This window comes from Theobroma cacao, chromosome 5 (assembly GCF_053813885.1).
Source record: "Theobroma cacao isolate CCN51 chromosome 5, ASM5381388v1, whole genome shotgun sequence".
Classification (NCBI taxonomy): Eukaryota; Viridiplantae; Streptophyta; class Magnoliopsida; order Malvales; family Malvaceae; genus Theobroma; species Theobroma cacao.
In genome coordinates this window covers 239,289-262,539 of record NC_142643.1, presented here as the reverse complement: position 1 = coordinate 262,539, position 23,251 = coordinate 239,289, and the positions used below count along the sequence as shown (strand labels likewise).

Sequence of the window (23,251 nt, the reverse complement as noted above, 5' to 3'; positions counted from 1 at the left end):
CCCATCAATTAAATATAAAATAAAATTAATTAAGGAGCAAGTAAGTAGTTTAAATATAAATAAAATTAAATAAAGAAATATATATATTCATACGTGTAGGTGTAATATACTACGTGGAATGACAATGGAAACTGGAAAGGTTTTCCATTTTTTCGCAGGATGGAGCCCAGGAAGACGAAACGGAAGGCCATGGAGATGGGTCTCACAGCTTTTATCTTGGAAACGAGAGTACAAAATTTGAGGATTGATTTGATTTAAAAGCCTGATTACAAGGACATTTAACTGCGATGGTCCCACCCTTAGCCAAAGGAAGCTAACCCATCCATCGCTGGGAGGATGAATCCATGTGATTTTTCTCTGTATAGCTTATGTACTTGATCCCACTACATGTAACAATGAAGCAACCGAGCGGGTTGTTTTAAGTTTTCTCTCCTTGCTCCCTCCTTTTCAATTCAGTGACTTAGTATAAATTTTTTATATTAAAAATTTTATGAAAGTGATTATGAATCTTAATATTATTATAAAAGAAGTATTGTAACAAGAATCATCATAATAAGTTACTATAACGTAAGAACATAGAGTCATAAAAATCTAAACTTTTATTATATTGTATATTACACAAACATGTATGAATATATAAAAAATTATTAAAATATCTTGATTTATATTTAATGTTATGGATTACTTGTTTGTGATGTATTTTGGATTCAGTATCGATGATGTTTATCAAAATATAACGATTTTTTAATATAATACGAGAATATATAAAATTAAATAATTTTAAAGAAAAATTATAAATAAATATATATATATATATTATATCTATATAAATATTAATTTTTATCCAAATAATTAAGACTGATTTGAAATTGTTAAAACCCGACTAAAGAAGTTAGTTCAATTTGGTGAGGCAGCGGGGGTGATGGCCTCATGCCTGATTCCTTTATTTGGGCTTGCTTTATGGTAACGCCTTTTCAACACCCCGGTGATTCCTCATGGAGATTTGCCCCTTTTTCAATCTGATTTTTATTCCACAAAAGAGTTATCGTTATGCATGTTAGGCCCCCTCACATGTCCAGCAGCATGGAATTGGAACTCTAAAATGCTACGCCAACTTCACATGGCCAGTAACAAGAAAACATGTTGACAAAGTCTAAAGTTTATAATAAGTCGCACACCACTAGATGGACAACATTGAAATAATTGCAACTGGTGCAGGTGTAGCTCTAAGCTCTAAGCTCTAAGCTCTAGCTCTACTCCGTGAACCGAATTTGTCCACAATTATCTAGCTTAAAGAGGGGTAAAATAAGAGTAACACCAACATTCATGTTGCTTGGAGAATACTTGCTGGGTCCACCATTTGCTTGTTAAATTTCATTTTCTGCTAACTTTTCATTATAGCTAAAGAGAAAATAGTACAATATGCATCGTTATTTATTTAATCACGAGAATATCTTATCAATTTTTTTTTTCAATTAACACACTGTGAATATCATTTTCTCGATTAATACGCCACGAATAAAGTGCTCTGATGGGACTGGAAGTGGAGGGCTTGAATAACCCTATCTTAGACTTGAGTGCAAGATGTGGATGTATCATAATGTAATCTTTGCTTTAAAGCTTTGGTTGATGTGGTGGGAAATAGGAAGCTTTCGGTTTCAGCTGACGCAGAGTACTAGAATAGCACTCAGGCCTCCTCAGCCGCAGTCGAAAACAAGGTTTCCAACTTTCCATGTCCCCAGCATTAATCTCAGCCCAACAACTGTCCTATGCAGGCCAAACAACACAAAAGACAAACAAAAAAAAAAAAAAAGAATGGGCTGCAGTGGAAGTCCCCCACTTACGCAAATGCAAATATTATAACTTGGGGTCAACTCATTCTTCATATGCTAAGCAAAGTCTCTCTCATGAGTTTGTTAATTGCTGGCTGAAATGCTGACTGCTAATGGTGTTGTAGTGGGTGTAGTTGCAGGAAATTATCTTTCATTTTAATGGTGATGTGGGGTCTCTTGTTCCATCAAATTCTCGTAGTCGTAAAGACAGTTTTTTGTCATCAACGTATGATGATAAAATATAGAGAAATTTACACTTAATTTTCTAACGTATTATACTAATTCAATTTAAGTTCGTTAGATTTCAAAATAAACATCTTGATCCTGTTTGAACAATAAATGTCGGTAAAGGATGTTAAAAAATTACTGAAAAAAGATTAAAAAAAAAAGGAGTTAAAAGAAGAGAGTAGTAATTTTTAAGATGATAGGATCATTTGTGAAAAGCAAGGTGATGAATTTGGGAATTCCATGTTTGAATGATTGATTGCTGTGGAAGTGGAACCATGGTTTTCAACAAAGTGAAATGATACTGAGCTTCACCTTTTGGAGTAATGGTCCAAGAGCCATAGATGGTTGGGGCTTCTTGGCTTGGACTGAGCCCTTTGGACGAACAAAGATGGGCCTTGTTCCAAACCCCTGGTTCAGCTGACAGAAACCACGTCGGCAGATTCTATCCTGCTGGCCGACAAAGAGTAGCAACAGGGAAAAGGGAGAAGAAGAATATCCCTTTGCATCCCACCTTTTCGATTTGCTCATCAGCCTTTTCCTTGAATAATTATCTTTCTTAGAGTGGGTGATTGAGGAGAACGTCGGCACTAAATTTCACAAATGTTACATAGGAAATGGCCGTTTGTCTGAAAATGAAAATGATGTGATGGGTTCAGCACCATCAAACTCAAGATTCAGTGCCAAAAGGGCAAAAAGCTATCCATTAAGAGATAAAACAAGTAAATAAAACAACACTTGGCTTCGTTAGATCAAGATCATTTTAATTTCTTATGCAAAAAGATTTGTAAATTATTCTGCAGTGCCATATTTTATAATTTTAGTTGTGTTCAATTATGCAAAATTTTGACAAAAAAAATAAAAAAACGACAATAGCCAAATGAAAAACCTTTAACACCAATAGAATATAATAGAAAGCAAAGTGTCAATATGACATTGACATGTCTACAAATAATTCGTGTTATTGTAATGATGCATATATAGATTATAATGAAAATTAGTTATTGGTAATTCTTTTCACTAGAACGATGATTAAGTAACATATATATAATAAATGAAATGAAAGTTCGAGTATTATATATATTGAATCAAATTAAACATTTAAAAGCATGAAAATTAAATAAGATATTATCCTTTTCTTGAATTATAATCTTTAGTTTTAGCTGCATATATATACACACAATTTCTCCTCTGATTTACTACTAGTATTTGGTTTTAGTATGAGAAGAGAGTAGGTAGTGTAACTTACATAAAAACTGTTGATTTTACTCAAATGATTCTCTACCAACTCTTGGTATTTGAGTTAAATCTATGAGAAGATATATGATGGATGCAGCCAACTGTGCGACTACCCTTGTCTTAGGTTTTTCAGTATATCTATTGCAACCTGCAATTAGAAAATAAAGGAGTCCTTCCCTCATTTAAATTCTCTGTCGAGAACATGGTTGAGTGGACCATTGCTATCTTTGCAACCTGCAATTAGAAAATAAAGGAGTCCTTCCCTCATTTAATTTCTCTGTCGAGAACATGGTTGAGTGGACCATTACTATCTCGAAAGGATCAGTGTTTTCCTCCAGGAAATCTTGTGGAACTCATAAGGATAGCGTGGCACAGGTTGTACCGTTCGCATTTGGGAACAATGTTGTACACAAACACACTCATTGGCTGCTCATAGTTAGTAAACAGTAATTAATCAGACAGATTCCATGTCCTTTTTACTGAACTTTGATGCTTAGGTTGGAGGGCAGAGGTTTGAATTTACACGCTCCCATCTATCTGCAGAAAGAAAATGCACAACTAGCAACATCTAGAAGCCAGGCATTCATCTTGGTAAGTTCTTAATCCAGTAGTCTGCTTGCTTATCTCCTTCCTGTCCCACCTGATACAGGCATACAGACTTCACATGGCCAAATTGCCTTCCACATCTTCAGGCTAAGATAAAAATTGCAATTTTATATAATTTGCTGCTTTGTAGAAACTTTATCTGGTCCCTGCCATATTTCAAGATTCCATTCTGATCAGTGTTTCAAACTCTGTTTTTTTTTTTTTTGCTCTTCCCATTTTCTATTAGGATAAACATGAACTGTTGGATGCAGGGGTATGCCATTAGCTAATATCAAATTTGGTTTGGACCAATGGTCTCTTTGATGCCTCTAACCGATGGCTTCCACTATTGATAAAATAATCATCAAAATCACTCCTGATAACAAGCTTAAAATGAAAATTAAAGTCGGTAAGCAGTCTCGGGAACTAATAATGCAGCTTCTTAGTACCTCCAACACAAGACAGGTAACCGGATTAGCCTGTTCTGGTTTGATTTATTTGAGCCTACAATGTTGTTAAACTATTCAGAAAACCCAATGATTCTTCTCTGTAATATGAAATGAAAAACTAAAGAAAGAATAGACTAGACCCCAACATTTCAGGTCTTTTATTCTTATTTCTTTGACCAACTTGATATGCAGGTTCCTTGTTTATTCAGCAAAATCTTTCTCATTCGGTATGGTACGAGAACACATATATTCCTTCTCAAGCTAGCCAGTCTGGCTTACCGTCTCCAGAATATGGGCAGATATATTGTTTACATAACCAATGACCTGTCTGATTTAAGTGCATAAAAAAATGTTTTCAGCAGGCTAATGGAGTCCAAACAAAGAGGAGAAGATTGGCAAGTTGAACCTCAAACACCCCAGATTTGGTCATAAGCTTGAGGCCTCTTCGTTTGTAGTGACAGCCACTTCAAAAAATAATAAAAAACAAGTCCAAGCTGGATCGATGTATCAGTAGCTAGCTAACACTGCATTGTCCTGTTGATGCAAAATTCTTATAACGGGTAGAAGTAAAATAAATTGCAGGTTTATTTGTTTGTCATTTCTGCTTACCAGTACAATAACCAAGAAACAATCAACTGTAGCTTGTTAATGTCTCTTTGCCTAGGCCGAGACTTGCCCCTTTTTAATTACTAGTGCTACTATTTTACATATCTGTGGGTTTGACTTAGATTCAAACGCATTCACCAAATAAAAAGCAGCCGCCATGTTCAACTTGGTTTTAATTTTTGTTAGTAAACTTTTGGTCCTTGATGATCATATGGATTGAAATGTAGAGATTTGACCATATAGCTAGCCATGGTCCCAAACTAGGAAAAGGTTGGAAAAGCTCTCTTTTTCCTTTTGGTGAAACCGTGAGTGGAAAACAGGCATTCAAGGGTAGTAATTAGGCAAGTAATGGTAACTGAAGATTCTTAATTCATTTCTTATCAGCAAGCAAAACAAACAAAAGAAATTTTGGTAACTGAAGGTGGAGTAGTACGTTTTTGATAAGGTTTTCCGGGAGTGGTTGAGGAGTAAAATGATGGGTGAAAGGAGGACAGATGGGAGGCATGCAGTATACCATTATACTAACTGATTACCTATTACATGGAAGAAATTAATTTTGTCCTGGACAGGCAAATAAGGTTTAGGAAGTTGCCTTGAAAAGTCTCCTAATAGAGAACAGCTCATCCATGAAATTCCACCACTAACCCTTTCATTCCTCTGCCTATAAATCTCTTCATTTTCTCCTTCCAAACAAGAAACAACGATTTATTCTATTCTCTCTCTCTCTCTCTCACACACACACACACAGACAGTTTGTTCTTTACATTTCAGTTCTTGCTTCAGAGTTTAAACCATGCCTGCTCAAGTGATGCCCGAGAAAACCCTTCAAAGCCTCCATGTCTTGGGAAGAGAAAACAATTCTTCTCCTCATCCTAAAAGGTATAGGCGGCTCTTCACATTTCCACATTTCCACATTTCCCTCCTGCACCTGCACTACTTCTCTTTTATTATCAAACACTAGGCAGTGAATCCGCAGAAAAGGCTGCAAACATGGAAAACGTATATCATGCGCTTGGCTGTAATAGACAAAATCATAATGCATTCACTTTCATCTATTTCTGCTTAACCTTTCTTGGGAAGAGAATTCAGGGACAGCGAGCTAGCTAACATGCACATATACCAAAACCTTAAATCATATGTTTGTCCCATTTTTATCAGTTGCACATCACTTGCATTTCTTGTAATATTGGAACACACAAGAGAAATCGATCGACTGAACTTTTGTGTTGTGATTGGAATACAGGTTGGAGGGGAAAATTGCAATTGTGACAGGAGGGGCTAGAGGGATTGGAGAGGCAACAGTGAGGCTTTTTGCTAGACATGGTGCCAAAGTAGTCATTGCAGATTTGGAGGACACGCTTGGAGCTGCGCTTGCTAATTCCTTGTCTCCTTCAGTCACTTTTGTTCATTGCGATGTTAGGCTGGAAGAAGACATTGAAAACTTAATAAATTCAACGATTTCCCGCTATGGGCGGCTCGATATCCTCTTTAACAATGCTGGGGTGCTTGGGAATCAGAAAAAGCACAAGAGCATTGTCGATTTTGACGTCGATGAGTTTGATAACGTCATGCGAGTGAATGTGAGAGGAATGGCACTAGGAATCAAGCATGCGGCACGTGCAATGATTCCCAGGGGTGGTGGGTGCATCATTTCCACAGCTAGTGTGGCTGGAGTCATGGGAGGCCTCGGTCCACATGCTTACACTGCTTCCAAGCACGCCATTGTTGGGTTGACAAAGAACACAGCTTGTGAATTAGGCCGGTATGGGATTAGAGTCAACTGCATTTCTCCATTCGGTGTGGCTACATCCATGCTTGTTAATGCATGGAGAAGCCACGATGATGATGAAGAAGAGGATTCCATCAACTTTGGGATTCCCTGCCAGCAAGAAACGGAGAAGATGGAGGAGTTTGTGAGAGGGCTTGCCAATTTGAAAGGTCCAACTCTCAGGGCTAAAGACATAGCTGAGGCTGCTCTCTATCTTGCTAGTGATGAATCCAAATACGTCAGCGGCCATAATCTTGTTGTGGATGGTGGAGTTACCACCTCAAGGAACTGTGTTGGCTTGTAACAATCTTTTTTTTTTCCTTCTAGATTCCCCTCAAGTGTAAATTTTCAGTTCTATCAATTAAAGTCAGCATAGCATTTGCATGATTGCAAGATTTTCCACTTTTCCATGTGTTTTAGGTGTTGAGACAGAGATGCAGTCGCAATCAGGGGAAAGATTACCGACACAAGAAGCCTAGTTTCAATTGGCAAAATGATTTTTCTTCAAGATTCAAAGTTCAAACTCAAAAAGACTCTTACAATTCTAATGTATAGTTTGTTTTCAAGAATAAGATAGGAAAGGTGAACAATCGATAAAGTATGTTAAGTTAGTATCCATCACGAAACCAATTCTATGTCAAGCCTACACCTACATGCATGCTCGGTCAAAAGAGATTGCTTGTGACCTGTCTTTCTTTTCCTTGTGCGTTTGGTATTGAATCTTGTTGTTTATTAATTTAAAGAAAAAGTTTTCAAAATTCCCTGTTCAAAACTGGACCTTATAATCTTTAGTATATAATTAGTTAAAGGGAGCTAGTAGTGCTCTAATTATTCGGAAAATTCTTCCATTGCTATTGTTTTTACATTTTCCGATGGAAACAGGAGACTTGTCATCTATATAGAGTTGACTTATTCCTTTTAACCCTTCAAACTTAAATTTATTCTCTTGGGGGCTATGCTGAGGCTTTTTGTAAGGTAATGTGAAGAAAAGTATGAAACGCATGAGCCGAGCCAGGCATGCATATGGTCTGATAGGTCTTGGAAAGTTAAAGCCAAAGGGGGACTGCATGCAGCCTCTGCAACAGGATTTATGGGGCGGCCAATTAGAATGAAAAAAGGTTAATTCGATGTGAGGGAGACCTTGATGATGTTTCCATTTTTGGGCCAAAGGGGGGAGACCTTCGTTAGTTTTCTCACTTGTTTTCTATCCACTTTATGCATATGTGTATGCCTTCCTCTTCTTCGTATAGTCTTAAACACCATTTGACTCGAGAATGGAGATGTGATTGCAGCTGAAAGGGACACTGCCCAATGCCTCAATGTCCTATATATAGTTAGAGAGTTTGGAATTATTTTTTTTCAAAAGAAACGAGGATAACGAGATTTATGACATGAAAATGTAATTATCACTTATCACACGTTTTTTTTCTAAATATATAAATTCAAGTTCAATGAAACTTTATATGTAGAAAAACAAATTTATAAAGTTAATTATCATTAATATTCCTCTGATTAATTAACCAGCATGTAAAAGATTTTATCAATGTATTCATACCCTTGTATCAGCCTTCAACCTGTTGCGAATTGAGTCCTCTAAATATTAATGTTTCACCAAGAACAAAAAAAAAACTCTCTTCTTTGGAGCTGGCATGCAGTGTAGAGAATCTAGCTATCTTAGCTAGGCTTTGAAGCTGCCAAAGGTCAAAGTTGAACCATTACCCTAACCCCAAGCATGAGTTGTAAAGTCTCTTTCCTTAATTCCAAAAAGAAGAGCATAATAGTAATAGATTTAGGAGATACTAACAAATTGTAAAACAATACTCAGATGGGTCAAGGGATAGTTGCTTTTGTTTTCTTCTCTTTTCCTTCCTTTCTCTTTCATCAAAGGGGAATATATAGCCAACGGGTACCACTTCGCACCAATAACAATATGATTAAATGAAAGGGAATTAATAAATTCTAGGCAAATCTTCATACTTCTCATATAGGCTAGGTTGATTGATGAAAATATTATATTGTTTTCGTATGTCTAATGGCAGTGTTTGTTAGCGTAAATTGCATTTTGATATTTTTTAATCATTTAAATTTTGTCAGGAATTTTTGTCCAGAATGAACAAAGTTCATTCCAGCAGAACTCTTTTTTTTTTTTTTTTTTTATAATTTTCTAAAGATAGGCAAAGTAAACAAAAACTTGACAATGTGTTGTCACTAAAGCGACATAAGAGATTTCTAGGATTAAGAGCTTTTAATTTGCAAGGCACAAGCACATAAACATAAACATGGAGAGGGAGACATTTGTTTTCTATAAATGGAGAAGATGTAAGGAGGGCATGGGCATCTTGATAGGACCCAGAGAGCAGATCATCCCTGGAATGGTATACCAGTGATAATACTGATGATTGTTTCTTCGACCTAATAATCATCGGACAATATCTTGGGCACTGGAGCATCATGGCACCGTAAACACATATTTTCTTATGGAAGACAGTCTGGCTCGTACATAGACACAATCTCCAAGAATATTTGGGCAGCTACATTTTTTAAATAAACTATGATGACTATTGACTAATTTATATACGTACAAAGAGAGTTGAAGGAGACGTACATGTGATGACTTCGCCATGTGGATGTAAACTCTGAATAATTAAAGAAGGTGGTACGTAGAACGTGATTCACGCCAGGAGAACTGAAGATTTACGGTTATTTTCATTAGAGGGTTTCAAAGTTTTTGTTTTTTTTTTTTGTAATTTTTAAACAAATGTTCTTAGGAGATGATGTCGGAACCATGGAACTCTTTCCGTGTTTGGTTTTTATCTTCACCTCGACACAATTTTCGTTTTGAATTGTCCGTAAAGGTGAGATTCATGTGAATGTTATATAATTTTCACGTGATAGCTCAAGATATATATGGAAATTCATGTACTATAACATTGTACTAATAAACAATTGTAAGAAGCCTTTCGAAAAAAAAAAAAAACAATTGTAAGAAATTGCAACAGATTTATGTATAAATACACTGTGAACCTCACTTAATTGTTGGTTAGACACGTGGATGTTAAAATTTAATTTTCTACATTTAATTAAAGGAAAATAAGACTAACATATACAAAAAAGCCAGGTTAGCAGACAGGATCCGGGTCTAATTTACTACTGTTCATGATCAGCTGCCTTCATTATATTTTTTGCATTATTTTTTTTAGCCATGGTAGATATCTCATCTACAAATTTGGACCATTCTCTGACTGCGCCTGCTTTGATAATTTGTGGAGATTCGATCAAATCTCCTTAGCTTATTAATCATTAGTGATAATTAGTGAATAAACTAAATTAATACTTCATCAGTGTTATGTCTTGTCCAGTTTTCCTTGTTGGCCAAAGCTGATATGGGTGTGGAGACTTGAGAACATGCAAGCTGGTACTAGATTTAATGGTGAGACCGACAGATGAGGATCCATTTGCCAATTTACCAGGTTTAAGCCAAGTTACCTGGAAAGGTCTCTCTCCAATAGAAAACAGCTCACGTCTGCACGAAACCCCACCAATTAATATCCTTCCGTTCCTTAACTTGCCTATAAAGCTTTTCATTTACCCATTCTCTGTCTGCAAGCCTCTTCAGCAGCAGCAGCTGGACATTCTCTGCTTCTCTCTCCCTTCGCCCTGCTCTGCTTCCAATCATGCCGGCTCAATTGATGCCTGAGAAAACGCTTCAATGCCTCCATGTCTTGGCTAGGGACAACAATCCTCCCTCCTCTAAAAGGTGTTCATAATTAACTGCTTAAAATTTTTTCGCATTTCCTTGTTAGCTGTTGCTTATGTTCTTGTTTTGTTGTATATAAAACGCTAGGCACTGGCTACTTAATCAGACAAATATGCTTGAAACTTGAATCCTGAGAAACAGATAATCAACAGTACGTATTATGGAAACCATGTTTCTTTTCCTAGGATTCACTCACAGCTCTGGCTATAGAGATGCAGTTCCAACCTTTCCGGTTGAAACTTGGGTGAGAAGATCAGCTTTCGGTGGCAGCTAATAAAATATTCAGCATCACGCCTTTTTTTTTGTGTGCTTACAGTCTCAATAGTGAGCCACATGCTACAATATAGAAAGTCAGAGTAGTGTCTATATCTCGGATGTTGAAACCTATGCAAAGACCCTAGCTGGTTTTATTGCAAATATTAGTATATACTAATACTTTTCTAGTCTACTGTTTGTTTTATGTAATTTACTGCCCGGAAACACTGCGAAAGCATGGCACTCATCTCAATCTGTTCTTATAATTGTATAGGCTGGAGGGAAAAATTGCAATTGTCACAGGCGGGGCCAGAGGAATTGGGGCGGCAACAGTCAGACTTTTCGCTAGACATGGTGCAAAGGTGGTCATTGCAGATGTTGAGGACAAGGCTGGAACTGCGCTTGCTGACTCCTTAGATCCTTGGGTTACTTTTGTTCATTGTGATGTTAGCTTGGAAGGAGACATTGAAAACTTAATTGACTCAATTATTTTACGTTATGGACGGATTGATATTCTTTTTAACAATGCCGGGGTGCTCGGAGATCAGAAAAAGCACAAGAGCATTGTTGATTTCGACATCGAAGAGTTTGATCGTGTTATGCGGGTGAACGTGAGAGGGGTGGCGCTAGGAATGAAGCATGCGGCGAGAGTGATGATTCCCAGAGGAGGTGGGTGCATTATTTCGACGGCTAGCGTAGCCGGAGTCATGGGAGGGCTCGGTCCGCATGCGTACACAGCTTCGAAGCACGCCATTGTCGGGCTCACAAAGAACACAGCTTGTGAGCTAGGCCGGTATGGGATCAGAGTTAACTGCATTTCTCCATTTGGGGTGGCTACGTCCATGCTTGTTAATGCATGGAGGAGCAGTGCTGCCAGTGATGACGAAGAGGAAGGGGAACGCATGAATTGGGGGAGTCCATTTGAGCAGGAAGTGGAGAAGATGGAGGAGTTTGTGAGAGGGCTCGCCAGTCTGAAAGGTCCAACTCTGAGGGCGAAAGACATAGCAGAGGCTGCTCTATACCTTGCTAGTGATGAATCCAAGTATGTGAGTGGTCATAACCTTGTTGTGGATGGAGGGGTTACCACATCAAGAAATTGCGTTGGCCTGTAATAACAATAGATTCACCATTCTATTGTATTATTTTCAGTTTTCAGCTCATTTGCAGCTTATTAGCATGTTCATATCAATTCGTCTGTCTGTTGTTGAAATTTTTCAAGTGAACAAAATCAATTGATGTGAAAAGAAATCACGTTAGATAATCGTTGCCTTTTAATGATTAAGTGATCTAAATATTAATTTTTACAACTATCGGTAATGAAAATTTGATTTTTGTTAAAAATTAAATGATTAAATAAATATTTTATTCTAGTTTTTAAATATTTAAATAATTTATTCATTAAAATCTTTCGAAGATGACGTAACTGAGAAGTGACTACTAAAAAAGGCTAATCGTCATGAAAAGGGCAATCCCTATTTGAAGTTTGAACTCTGGGCAAGCAAAGCAAACCTAACCAAACCTAGGCACGAAATCGAAAGTCTAACTTCTGATACATATACATGTCAACAGAGGTTGCTTATGTATTATTTATGATTGATTCATATAGTTCTAAGGATGGCGACCTTTCCCATTTCGAATGGGGCCTTTTTGGTTGTGCGTTTGGTACAAGTCAATCATAATTTCTTATTGTTCTTCATGGAATGCAAGGAAGAGTATTCTTATTATTATATATATATATATATATATATATATATATATATGTAATAATCATCCCCATGACTATTTTAGTCTGAATTTCTTAAAAAAATAAATTTTACAAAGAAAAGAAAAGAAGAATAAGGCAGCTAGAATTATACTAGCTTATTGTCTTATTTCTTATTCCAAATGAAGAGGAGCATTGGAGTAATACAAAGGAGATTGGTGTTGGATAGCTGTCCTAGTCTTGAATTCCTGGTGGAGAATTGCAATTGAAATATGGGATCGAAGGGCTGTAGACTTGACCAATGTAATGTTTGTCTACAAATACAAAATCAAATCAAAGGCACATGGAAAAGGTTAAAGACTAAAGAGAGAGTCGTGCAAGACAGGAAAACTCAAGGCAAAGAGGCTTGCGGTTCTTTTAACCTGACAATTTATAAAAGATTCGTTTGTCAACCGAAGCAGCCCAATTTTCATAGGTGGTAGATTCTTAATTGAGTTGAACATTACTATATTAATTCTTCTCCCACAAACATGGTTGTTCACATTTGAAGTGACACAGATCTTTGGGTTCCTTCTGTTTTTATGTGGAAAATACGTCTGTAACTTTGCAATTAGTCAAATGCCCCACGTATGAATTCTTTGCAGTTTCTTAGATTAGACTCTGTATGTGAACAAATTGCTCTTCGAAATAGGTCAGCTGATCGGAAAAAAGAATAAAAAAAAAATCTCAACGAATTATTATTATTATTATTATAAAGCATTAATCTTACATTGAACAAGATTATCATGAATTGTTATTTGGTACATTATCTTTTTCAAGGCCAATTTGTGACTCAGGCTTTGATAGTTGATCCAAGTCCACACGAGAGATCCATGCAACATATTATATTAATTTATTTGCTAATTGTACCTCTGGAAATGCTAGAAGAGCTCCTTTTTCAATTAAAAAGTTGGCTCACGTGCAATCCCATCGCATAGAATTTAGATTTATGAAAAGATCGTCAATGCTGATGAAGAAGTGTCTTTACAGCTAATAATTATAATTGTTAGAAAGGGATAATTATGTTTGTTTGAAACAATCAATCATGCTTTTTGAAAATAAACAACCATGTCTGTTGAAAAATCAATAGTTATGATTGTTGAACATAGATAATTGTGTCTATTTAGAATAGATAAAATTGTGTTTGTTGGAAATAGTTACCTATAATTATAAATACTCTCCTTTAGTTCAAAAGAACATGTGAAAACAACATACAACAATTTCTCATTCTTTTGTTAATATTCTTCAGATTTTTCTACATCATTTTGTGTTGGTGTTTATGGGGTTTTTGATACGGTAGTCAAAAATAGGTAAAATTGGCTTCAAGGCGAGCCTTCCAAATAGACGTCTATCTTTAACACTTATTTCGCCCCCACCATTCGATATGCAAAGGAAAATAGCACGAATAGTCTCAAGAATACAATGAAGCCAACGTCTAACTTTCGTATTGTACTTACGAAGAAGACCGCTACATAAACACGAGGGTTTGCAAAGTTGTTTGGCCTTATAACCAACTTTCTGCTGCAAGTAGATGATAAGGAATTTAGAATATCTTCAAGATGGTGGGAACTCTACTGTTTATGTTTATAATAAAACATAACACTTTCTTGCTCTTGCTCTGTACACTTTTGGTATCTTTGGTATGTTTTGGTGTTAGTGTTTTGTGTCTAAAATGGTTGACATCAAGCCCTTTATATAGGCTTCCAAGTGTCTCTTCTTTAAGGATACAACCTTTTCATAAAGACACCTCTTTGTTTAGAAAGTATCTTTATGATTTTTGTCAACACAACTTTTAGATATAGTTATTGTTTCAATAATCATCTTCTGAATAAATAACTATTCATCCCACAAGTTACAACCTTTAAGTTAAATCTTGAAATAATAACTATTCACTTTAACTTTTGAGCAATGATGTCTTTTCAATCATGTCTTTTAACTTTTGGATATGAACTTCCAAGAGACATAATCATTCACATGAAAACATGTCTATATCTAATAGACACATTATATCACTTTTCGTAACATAACTTTTGAGCTAATGATAGCTCTATCATCATGTGAAATATCTTTTAATTTTGAAAATACACCAACATTTTGTGGCAAAAAAATTTTATAAAAGTTTGATAATCTTAACATATAATAGTGGATTGATTTTGTTAATGCAAAATGCAAGATTTTCTTGTGATAGTGAAACAACTCTAACAAAAGCATATAGTCGAGTGTATAATGGAAAGTCTAGACGTATTTGATTGACATATAGTTATATCCGACAATTAATTTTTGATTAAGTAATTGTTATAACTTTTGTAAGTTCTAGTGAAAACTTAATGAATCCATCAATAAAAAGTCTTATAAGAGATCTTGTAAATAAGACCTTAAAGGGAATGAGGCTCAAACTCATAAATTAAAAGCCACTCATGATGGAATCTGGACTCAATGTCTTGTATAACGATAAGTCTTGGATTCAATGAGACAAAGTACACCATTTGTATGTGGTTGTTAGCACTATAATATGATATATATATATATATATATATATATATATATATATATAATATTGCATCCCAAATCAAGTGTTAGGTACCCATAATGGTAAGGAAATGACGAGTCATGTACTCTCAATAGACTCATTGTAGACACTTAAATTTTAACAAATAATAAATCAAAATTAAATATTACTTAAAAATTAATTAACTAAATAATTAGAATATTAAAAAAAAAAAAAGAGTATTGGCAGAGCGCGGATGCCCCTACTAGTACCACCACTACAGTGCCAGACGCGAAAAACTCGGGTCTAGTAGAGTAGTGGAGCTCGTCCGCTCCGGAAGCCACAAACGAGTATAAAGGGAGGGGGCACTGTAGCAAACGGGGAGGAATTGGCAAGCAAAAGAACCTGCAAAAACCATAACAACAAGCAGCAACCAAAAAATCCTAGTTCTCTAACAGCTAGAAACAATCCAAAAATAAAAAATAAAAAAAATTCAAACAATACCCAAAAAAAAAACCCAAAAAAATGTGTGTGCAGTGAGAGTTGGGGTTCTTGCCGCCGGTTGGAAGAGAGATTTTTGAGGGTTTTTGGGCTTCCGTTTGGGATAGATTAGGAAGTTTTAAGTTGTCGTCGGTTGGGGAAAGCCGATTTGAGCGATGCCGCCGATTGGAGAGCCTACCGTTGGGGAGAGCCGACCGTTGGGGAGCAGTAGTCGTCAATTGGAGAGAGCCGATCGTTGGGGAGCAACAATCGTCGGTTGGGGAAAGCCGATCGTTAGGGGAACAACGCCGCCGGTTGGGGAGAGCAGACCGTCGGGGAGTAGCAGTCGTTGGTTGGGGAAAGCCGATCGTTGGGTAGTGGCCGGCGGTTTGGTAGAGAGAAGGGAGAGAATCTGGGTTGTAAAGAGAGAAAATGGTGAAGGGAAATGAAATGGGAAAGGAAAAAAGGGGGTTTTATAGCTAGGCTTGGAGAGCTCAAAACTACGTTGTTTTGAAGCTCACAAACAAATCCTCTTCAACCTCCCTAAACGACGCCATTTTGCTGGTGGAGCGTTGGACCCAAAAGGGTCGCAGATCGGGCTGACAGTTTGGGTCCACTTGACCCACAAAGGTGTATCTTTTTATTTTTTCTCAAATTTGTTGGGTGATTTAGGTTGATTTATTATATTGGGTCTTAGGATTAATGTTTAAATAGGTATGATCTAGATTAAATAGTTTTAACTTGATGTTCTAAACTATATAAATATTAAAATAAAGTATCAATGGAAAAATATAATATATATATATATATATATGTGTGTGTGTGTGTGTGTGTGTGTGTGTGTGTGTGTGTGTGTGTGTGTACACATAGTAATAAAAATGAAAAGAATATTTGCACTTAAGTAAATGAAGCATATATGCAAAACAAAAGTAGATTGCTAAATAAAATATATTTATAGTGTTATATTTAGAAAACAAATATAACAAGAATAAAAATAATAAAGCAACAATAATACATAAATGAATGAAATAAATGATTGGCTAAAAAAATATATATATAGGTTAAACAAGAATTAGAAACTAATAGATTAAATGTTGAAATAATTATAATAAAATAAGTATGAGAATCAATATTAGAAAGTTAACTCTTTAAAATAAAATAAAATGATATATCATTATAAGAATAATATACCGATGATGGGATGGTTGGTCGAGACACGAGAAGTTGCAATCTCGGGCCCACATTCCCTAGGTACGGAATTCGAATCAAGGCTCTACTAGTACGATGGGAGGGCCTCCATTTTAAGATCCTGAAATTTTTAATAAATAAAGAATTTGATTATAAAAAAGTTATTCAATAAAAATAATAAATAAATAACAATAGAATAAAAAAAAGATAAAAATAATTCAAATATATAATAAAATAATAAATTTGTAAAAATGCAATATACATGACATTAAATAAATAGACAAATAAATAAAAAACCCAAAACAATAAGTAATTTAAAATTGAGTATTAAATATCTAATGGTATAAATTATAGATTAATGAAATGTTATGCAAAAGAAAAATAAAATTTTGTTCACTAAGATAACATGGAATTATAAACAATTTATCTAATTATAAAAGGAAAATAAGAGAAACTTAGAATAAATAATAAAATATAGAGAATAAAAAATAAAAAATATGATAATATGAAATAAAATGAAATAAAATGAAAATAATAATTAAATAATAAAAAATGACAAAAAATATTAATAAAATAGATAATTGCATTAGCATAGCATATATATATATATATATATATATATATATATATATATATATATATATATATATATCGCATCATGCATATCATTGCATATAAATATTTTTGTTTTCGAGTTTAAGCCCCGATGATAGGATCTTCCAAAGATCTTGCGAAGATGGGTATTTCTCGAAAAGTTTCTTAGGTGAAAAGATGTCTTCGAGTCCCACCAGTATGATGGGAGGGCTCAAAAAACATCTTTAATAAAAGGCTTTTGCCCGGATTAGATTCATCATGCACGAAAATATTATTTTAAAAGAAAACGTATGATGACCCCGATGACGGGATTTATTCGTCGAATTTACGAAGGCGAATTTCTCGAATAATTTTCTAGGTGAGAGAATACCCAGATCCCACCAGTATGATGGACGGATCTGGGAGAATATCCTCGATAAAAGGTTATTCGTCCGACATATTTTTATCCCACGCCATGCATTTCATCTTGCCACACATTTGCATTCCATTTTAGGTTAAATAAGATATAAAATAAGAGAATAATAACTACGAAAATATAGTGAACTTAAAAATTAAAGCCTAATAGGATAATCTAAGAATGGTATCGTTTATGGAACGGACATCTCGGGGGTGCTAATCCTTCCCCGGGTGTAACCGTACTCTCGAGCCTAGATCTAGAAAATCGTAGACCAGTTGAAGGTTCTTTTCGGTGGATTTAAAATTAATTTAAGGTTTCATCAATTAGAATCGAGTCAATAGGTGGCCAATCGCACCTAATAAAAAAAATTGGTGGCGACTCCTAATTTTTTTTTCTAGTTTTAGAGTGTTTTCACCTCACGTTTGGCGATCGAGTTCTCGGACCCCCACGTTATGACACCCATAACATAAATTTGTTAGAATGCTTTAGTAACGGAGATACTTTTTATGAGATCTACCTAGGTGAGTATGAAGTGTGGCTGCTTTTAAGAGTTCAAGACCTTAGTTCTAATAGCATTCATGAAATAGATGTTGGCACATAGCTATAGAAGTGTCATTGGAAACTATGCATTCATTAGTGTTGAAATCATTAACCAAATGAAATAGCTGATTCAAAAAATACTCTATAATATAATTTCCATTAACTTTAACATGTTTTCACTAATTTAAGGTTCAAAGAAAAAACACCTTCATTTATTCTAATCGATTACCATAATTATTGAAAATTTGAATTATTTTGAAAATGATTGGAGATTGTTGGACATTTTCAATAATAATAAATGTGAGACACATTCTCATATTGAAAAAAAATAAAAGAAAGAAAGATTTCTTTGAATAAAGAGATGAATAAATTCATAGTAATTGGATTAAGGTGGGTTAAAGTGCAAAATGGACAAAGCTTTTCAAGCTTAATAATATTATAATTGACACTTGGTATACTTAGACACTAATTAAATATAACCAATAATTATGATTATAATTAAATATAACGAGTAATTATGATTGCTAGAAATAACATCCAATAATTATGATTGTAATTAAATATAGCGAACAATTAATGTTTACTCAACGATATATAGGTTGTCGTTTTATGTGTTTAGTTTGAGGAGCAAACGACTGCTTGTAATGTCGTTTTGCTCAGAGTTTGTTATTTCCTCTAAACGCTTCATTGGAGTGTCATTTTTACCTTTACTTTGTTTTGGGCCAACGGTCTTCTTCCTTTGCTCTGTCATAGCCGTTATTGCACAGAAAACAATGTCTCATTTTCTGTGCTTTGATCCTATTTTGTTGGGATAATTTCCCTATGCTACATCTATGGAGGAAACCTTGATGTAAATTCTCTAAATTTGTAACCGTTGTTGATTTAGTTCCTTTGATTAATACAAAAATGCTCTGTTCTTCTTCACCATTTCTTATTTAGCTATTCTCAAAAATATTACTATGTTCTTGAATATTCTTTCATGGTATCAAAGCATTCATTTTAAGGGACCTATAAAACGTCTGCTTTGTGTTCTAGTTTCCTGGAATCATAATGGCAACAGTAGGATTTAGTGTAGCTACACCCTCTGTGTTCACTAGAGTTAATTATCTGTTTTAGGCAGTGACAATGAAGTCATATCTTTAGGCTTTCCACTTATGGAAATTAGTGAACTGCAGGTACAGATGTACACTAATCCAACCATTGTGCAGATCAAGCAACATTCAAAGGAGGTTGCTTACAATCAGCTATGTTAGAAGCTATCTTTGGGAAAATCATGAATCTGGAAAATCCCAAACAAGTATAGGATAGTCTTGAAGAAGACTATCAAGGAAGAGATCGAACCAAGGTGATGTAGATTTTAAATCTGTCTAGATAATTTGAGCTGATGAAGATGAAGGAGGAAGAAAGCATTCAAGAGTATACAGATAAGTTGTTAAAGATGGTTAATCAGCTCAAAATGCTAGGGCATGAGGTTACTGATCAAAAGATTGTCAACAAAATCCTGGTGAGTATTTTAGATAATTTTGAATCAAAGGTTACTTCACTAGAAGATTATAAAGATCTGACAAGAATCTTAGTGAAGGAATTGATTTCTACCTTGTTGGCTTTTGAGTAGAGAAAGGTTCTTAAGCATGATAACCTTGTAGAAAATGCCTTAGTTGTTAAGACTAAGGGCTTGAAGGTGAAAGCTGATGGTTCAAAGAAAATCAGCACGAAGGGTTCCACATCCGGTACTAGAAAATAAGGAAAAATCCAAGACAAATGCCCTCCATGTACTCACTGTAAAAGACAAACCACACTCCAAAATATTGTTGGTTCAGGCTTAATGTGAAGTGTCGAGCTTGCAACCAACTTGGACTTGTGGAGAAAGTGTGCAAAGCCAAGAAGTAGAAAGTTGAAGGCAAGGCTGTAGTAGCAGAAGAAACTAGTAAGTTAGAGGAAGCACTACTTATGGCTAAAACTGATGATGGTTCGATAGATAAATCTACTTGGCTCATAAATAGTGGCTATTCAAACCACTTAACAAGCAATGTAAATTTGTTCACTAAGCTAAATAGAGAATTTGAGGCTCGTGTGAAAATTGGAAATGGCCTATTTATGAAGATACTTGGAATAGGCACAGTATGAGTTGAAACGATATCCAAGACAAAGTACATTCATGAAGTTCATTATATACCTAAAGCTGATCAAAACTTACTTAATGTAAGGCAGTTGGATGATCATGGTTCTGCATTGTTGTTTACAGATAAGAAGTGTATTGTATTTGATTCTTCAAGAGTTAAGCTAATGACTATGAAAATGAAGAACAAATGCTACCCAAAGAACTTGGTTGAAACTGACCATTAGGCTTTTCTCAGTGAGTATGATACTTCAGAGTTGTGGCATAAAAGAGTTGGACACGTGAACTATGCTTCACTGTCTACAATGGCTTCAAAAGAGTTGGTGTTGGGGCTACTGGGTATTGTGAAATCCGATAAGTTGTGCCAAACTTGTCAATTGGGAAAGTAGACCAGAAAACCATTTCCTAAGGATGGAGGGCCACACAGAAGTTGGAGTTGATACACATTGATTTAAGTGGTCTTATGTAGAAGCCTTCATTAAGTGGCAGCAGGTATTATATTTTATTCATTGGTGAATTTTCACACTACTGCTAGATTTATTTCTTGAAGTATAAGTCATAAGCATTGAAGAAGTTTGACAAGAATAAAGCTCAGGTTGAAAATTATACTAGTTTGAGCATTAAGACTCTGAGAACAGATAATGGAACTGAATATACAACGAGTGAATTTGAAAGTTTCCCAGCTACATTTGGGATACATCATCAGTTGACAGTTTCCTACAGTCCCTAGCAGAATGGTAAAGCTGAAAAGAAGAACATGACAATTGAAGACATGGCAAAATGCTTATTATTTCAGACTAATTTACCAAAGAAATTCTAGGCTGAGGTAGTGAACACTGCAAATTACATTTAAAACAGAATTCTCACAAAGGCATTGATAAACAGAACACCATTTGAGATCTGGTATGATCACAAACCTTCTATTTCTCATTTCAAGGTTTTTGGATGTATCTATTATGTTAAGATTCCAAAAGTAAAGGGAACTAAGTTTGATTCAAAGGCTATACTTGCTCTACATATTGGCCATAATGAACAGTCAAAAGGTTATAGGTTGTATGCTTTGGAATCAAACAAAGTAATTGTTAGTAGAGATGTGAGTTTCAATGAAAATTAGAACTAAAATTGAGAGAAGAAGTCTACTGAGAGTTTATGCACTACACTAGTAATTAATGATGATTCACTGCCATTTGACAGTGATTCTGATATTGAAGATGAAAGCAAAGTTGTGAGAGGTACTAGGACCTTAGTAGATATCTATAATAGATGCAACTTAGCCTTAACTGATCCTATTTGTTATGTAGAAGTTGTGGTGGATGAAAAGTGGAAAAAGGTTATGGATTCAAAGATAACAATGATAAAGAAGAATGGCACTTGGTTGTTGGTTGACAGACCTGCAGATCAGAATATAATAGGAGTAAAGAGGGTGTTTAGGACTAAATTAAACCCTGATAGTTCTATAAACAAGTATAAAGCTAGACTGGTGGTCAAAAGGTATGCACAAGTTTATGGAGTTGACTATTTAGAAACTTTGCTCTAGTAGCAAGACATGACACCATTAGGATGTTGGCAGCTTTATCATCAAGAGAAGGGTGAAAGATTTACCATTTAGATGTGAAATTAGCTTTCCTAAATGGTTATTTAGCAAAATATATCTTTGCGGAACAACCTGAAGGTTATGAAGAACGAGGGTCTGAAAACATGGTTTGCAAACTAGTCAAGGCACTATATGGCCTTAAACAGGCGCCTAGGGCTTAGTATGATAGGGTAGATGCTTACTGGTCAAGGGTTTATGAAAAGTGTGAATGAATCAACATTGTAGGTGAAGTTGTCAAGTAATACTACTGCTCTGATTGTTGTTGTGTATGTTGTTGATCTTTTAGTTACTGGACTAGATGATGAGATGCTGCAAGAGTTTAAAAATCAGATGATGAAGGTTTTTGAGATGACAAACTTAGGGCTGATGACTTATTTTATAAGCATGGAAGTTCTTCAAACAAGTAAAGGAATAAGCTTACATTAAACTAAGTATGCAAAATACATATTAAAGAAATTTAACAAGTTCTCTTGCAAAACAGTAAGTACTCCATTACCTTTTAGTGAAAAGTTCAGTAGGGAGGATGGTTCAGCAGCAACAAATGGATCGATTTACAGAAGTCTAACAAGATCTCTACTCTATCTTATAGCCACCAGGCCTGATTTAATGTATACAACTTGTTTGCTATCAAGGTTCATGCAATCACCATCTATGTTGCATTTCACAGCAATAAAGAGAATCCTCAAGTATATCAGAGGTACTGTTGATTTTGGTTTGATGTATTTAAAGTATAACAGTGGAGAACTTGTGGGATACAGTGATAGTGAATGGGCTGGGTCACCTGATGATTCAAAAAGTACTTTTGGTTTTTGTTTTTCCTTCAACAGTGCTGTGTTCTTATGGAATTCGAAAAAGCAAAGTATTGTAGCTCAGTCTACTGTAGAAGCTAAGTATAAAGTTACAACAGTAGCAACCAGTCATGTGAAATGGTTAAGAAAGATATTGGCTAACTTGGGATTCAAATAGAAGAAATGAACAATGATATATGTTGATAATCAGTCAGCTATAGCAATAGCCAGAAATCCAGTTCATCATGGAAAAGCCAAGCATATAAAGGTGAAGTACCATGCTCTGAGGGAAACTGTTAATGAGCAAGAAATTGAACTTAAGCATTGTAACTTAGGGGTTCAATTGGTCGATATTTTGACGAAGGGTTTGTCCAGAGAAAGATTTGAAACTCTCAGAACCTTTCTTGGTGTGTGCCAGGTCAAGGGGGAGTGTTGGAGAGTGGACCTTCAATTTGTTGTTGAGTCACTGGCACGGGCAGGAAGAAATGGCAAGGTTGAAGTTGAAGAAAAGGGCAATACAAAGCGATGTCAATTGGATGGTTGTTTAGCTAAGTTAGTGAAACAGGAGTGGGGGCAATTGTTTAGTGTCTAAGTGTTAATGTTTAC

The 23,251-nt window shown here is 35.3% G+C and overlaps 2 protein-coding genes across 5 annotated transcripts; both read left to right on the top strand.

The window, feature by feature from the left end:
• The first annotated feature begins 3,307 nt into the window (after window positions 1-3,307).
• LOC18597433 (short-chain dehydrogenase reductase 2a-like) lies at window positions 3,308-7,106 on the top strand. 4 transcript variants are annotated; one of them, XR_016026445.1, is made up of 3 exons: window positions 3,509-3,887; window positions 4,154-4,346; window positions 4,523-4,928. XR_016026445.1 is itself a non-coding variant. In XM_007026474.3 (3 exons), the coding sequence occupies exons 2-3, from the start codon at window positions 5,730-5,732 to the stop codon at window positions 7,006-7,008; spliced, it is 915 nt and encodes a 304-aa protein (XP_007026536.1). In that variant the 5' UTR covers window positions 3,564-3,887; window positions 5,720-5,729; the 3' UTR covers window positions 7,009-7,106. The 4 variants fall into 4 exon arrangements, 1 of the variants encoding a protein (XP_007026536.1); XR_016026444.1 differs by having other exon boundaries at window positions 3,510-3,887; window positions 4,129-4,346; XM_007026474.3 differs by lacking the exons at window positions 4,154-4,346; window positions 4,523-4,928 and adding exons at window positions 5,720-5,815; window positions 6,180-7,106 and having other exon boundaries at window positions 3,564-3,887.
• A 3,175-nt stretch (window positions 7,107-10,281) lies between these two features.
• Window positions 10,282-11,977, top strand: LOC18597431 (short-chain dehydrogenase reductase 2a-like). Its single transcript, XM_018120542.2, has 2 exons — window positions 10,282-10,461; window positions 10,991-11,977. Exons 1-2 carry the CDS (start codon window positions 10,379-10,381, stop codon window positions 11,826-11,828), a joined length of 921 nt encoding a protein of 306 aa, XP_017976031.1. The 5' UTR covers window positions 10,282-10,378; the 3' UTR covers window positions 11,829-11,977.
• Window positions 11,978-23,251: the final 11,274 nt, after the last annotated feature.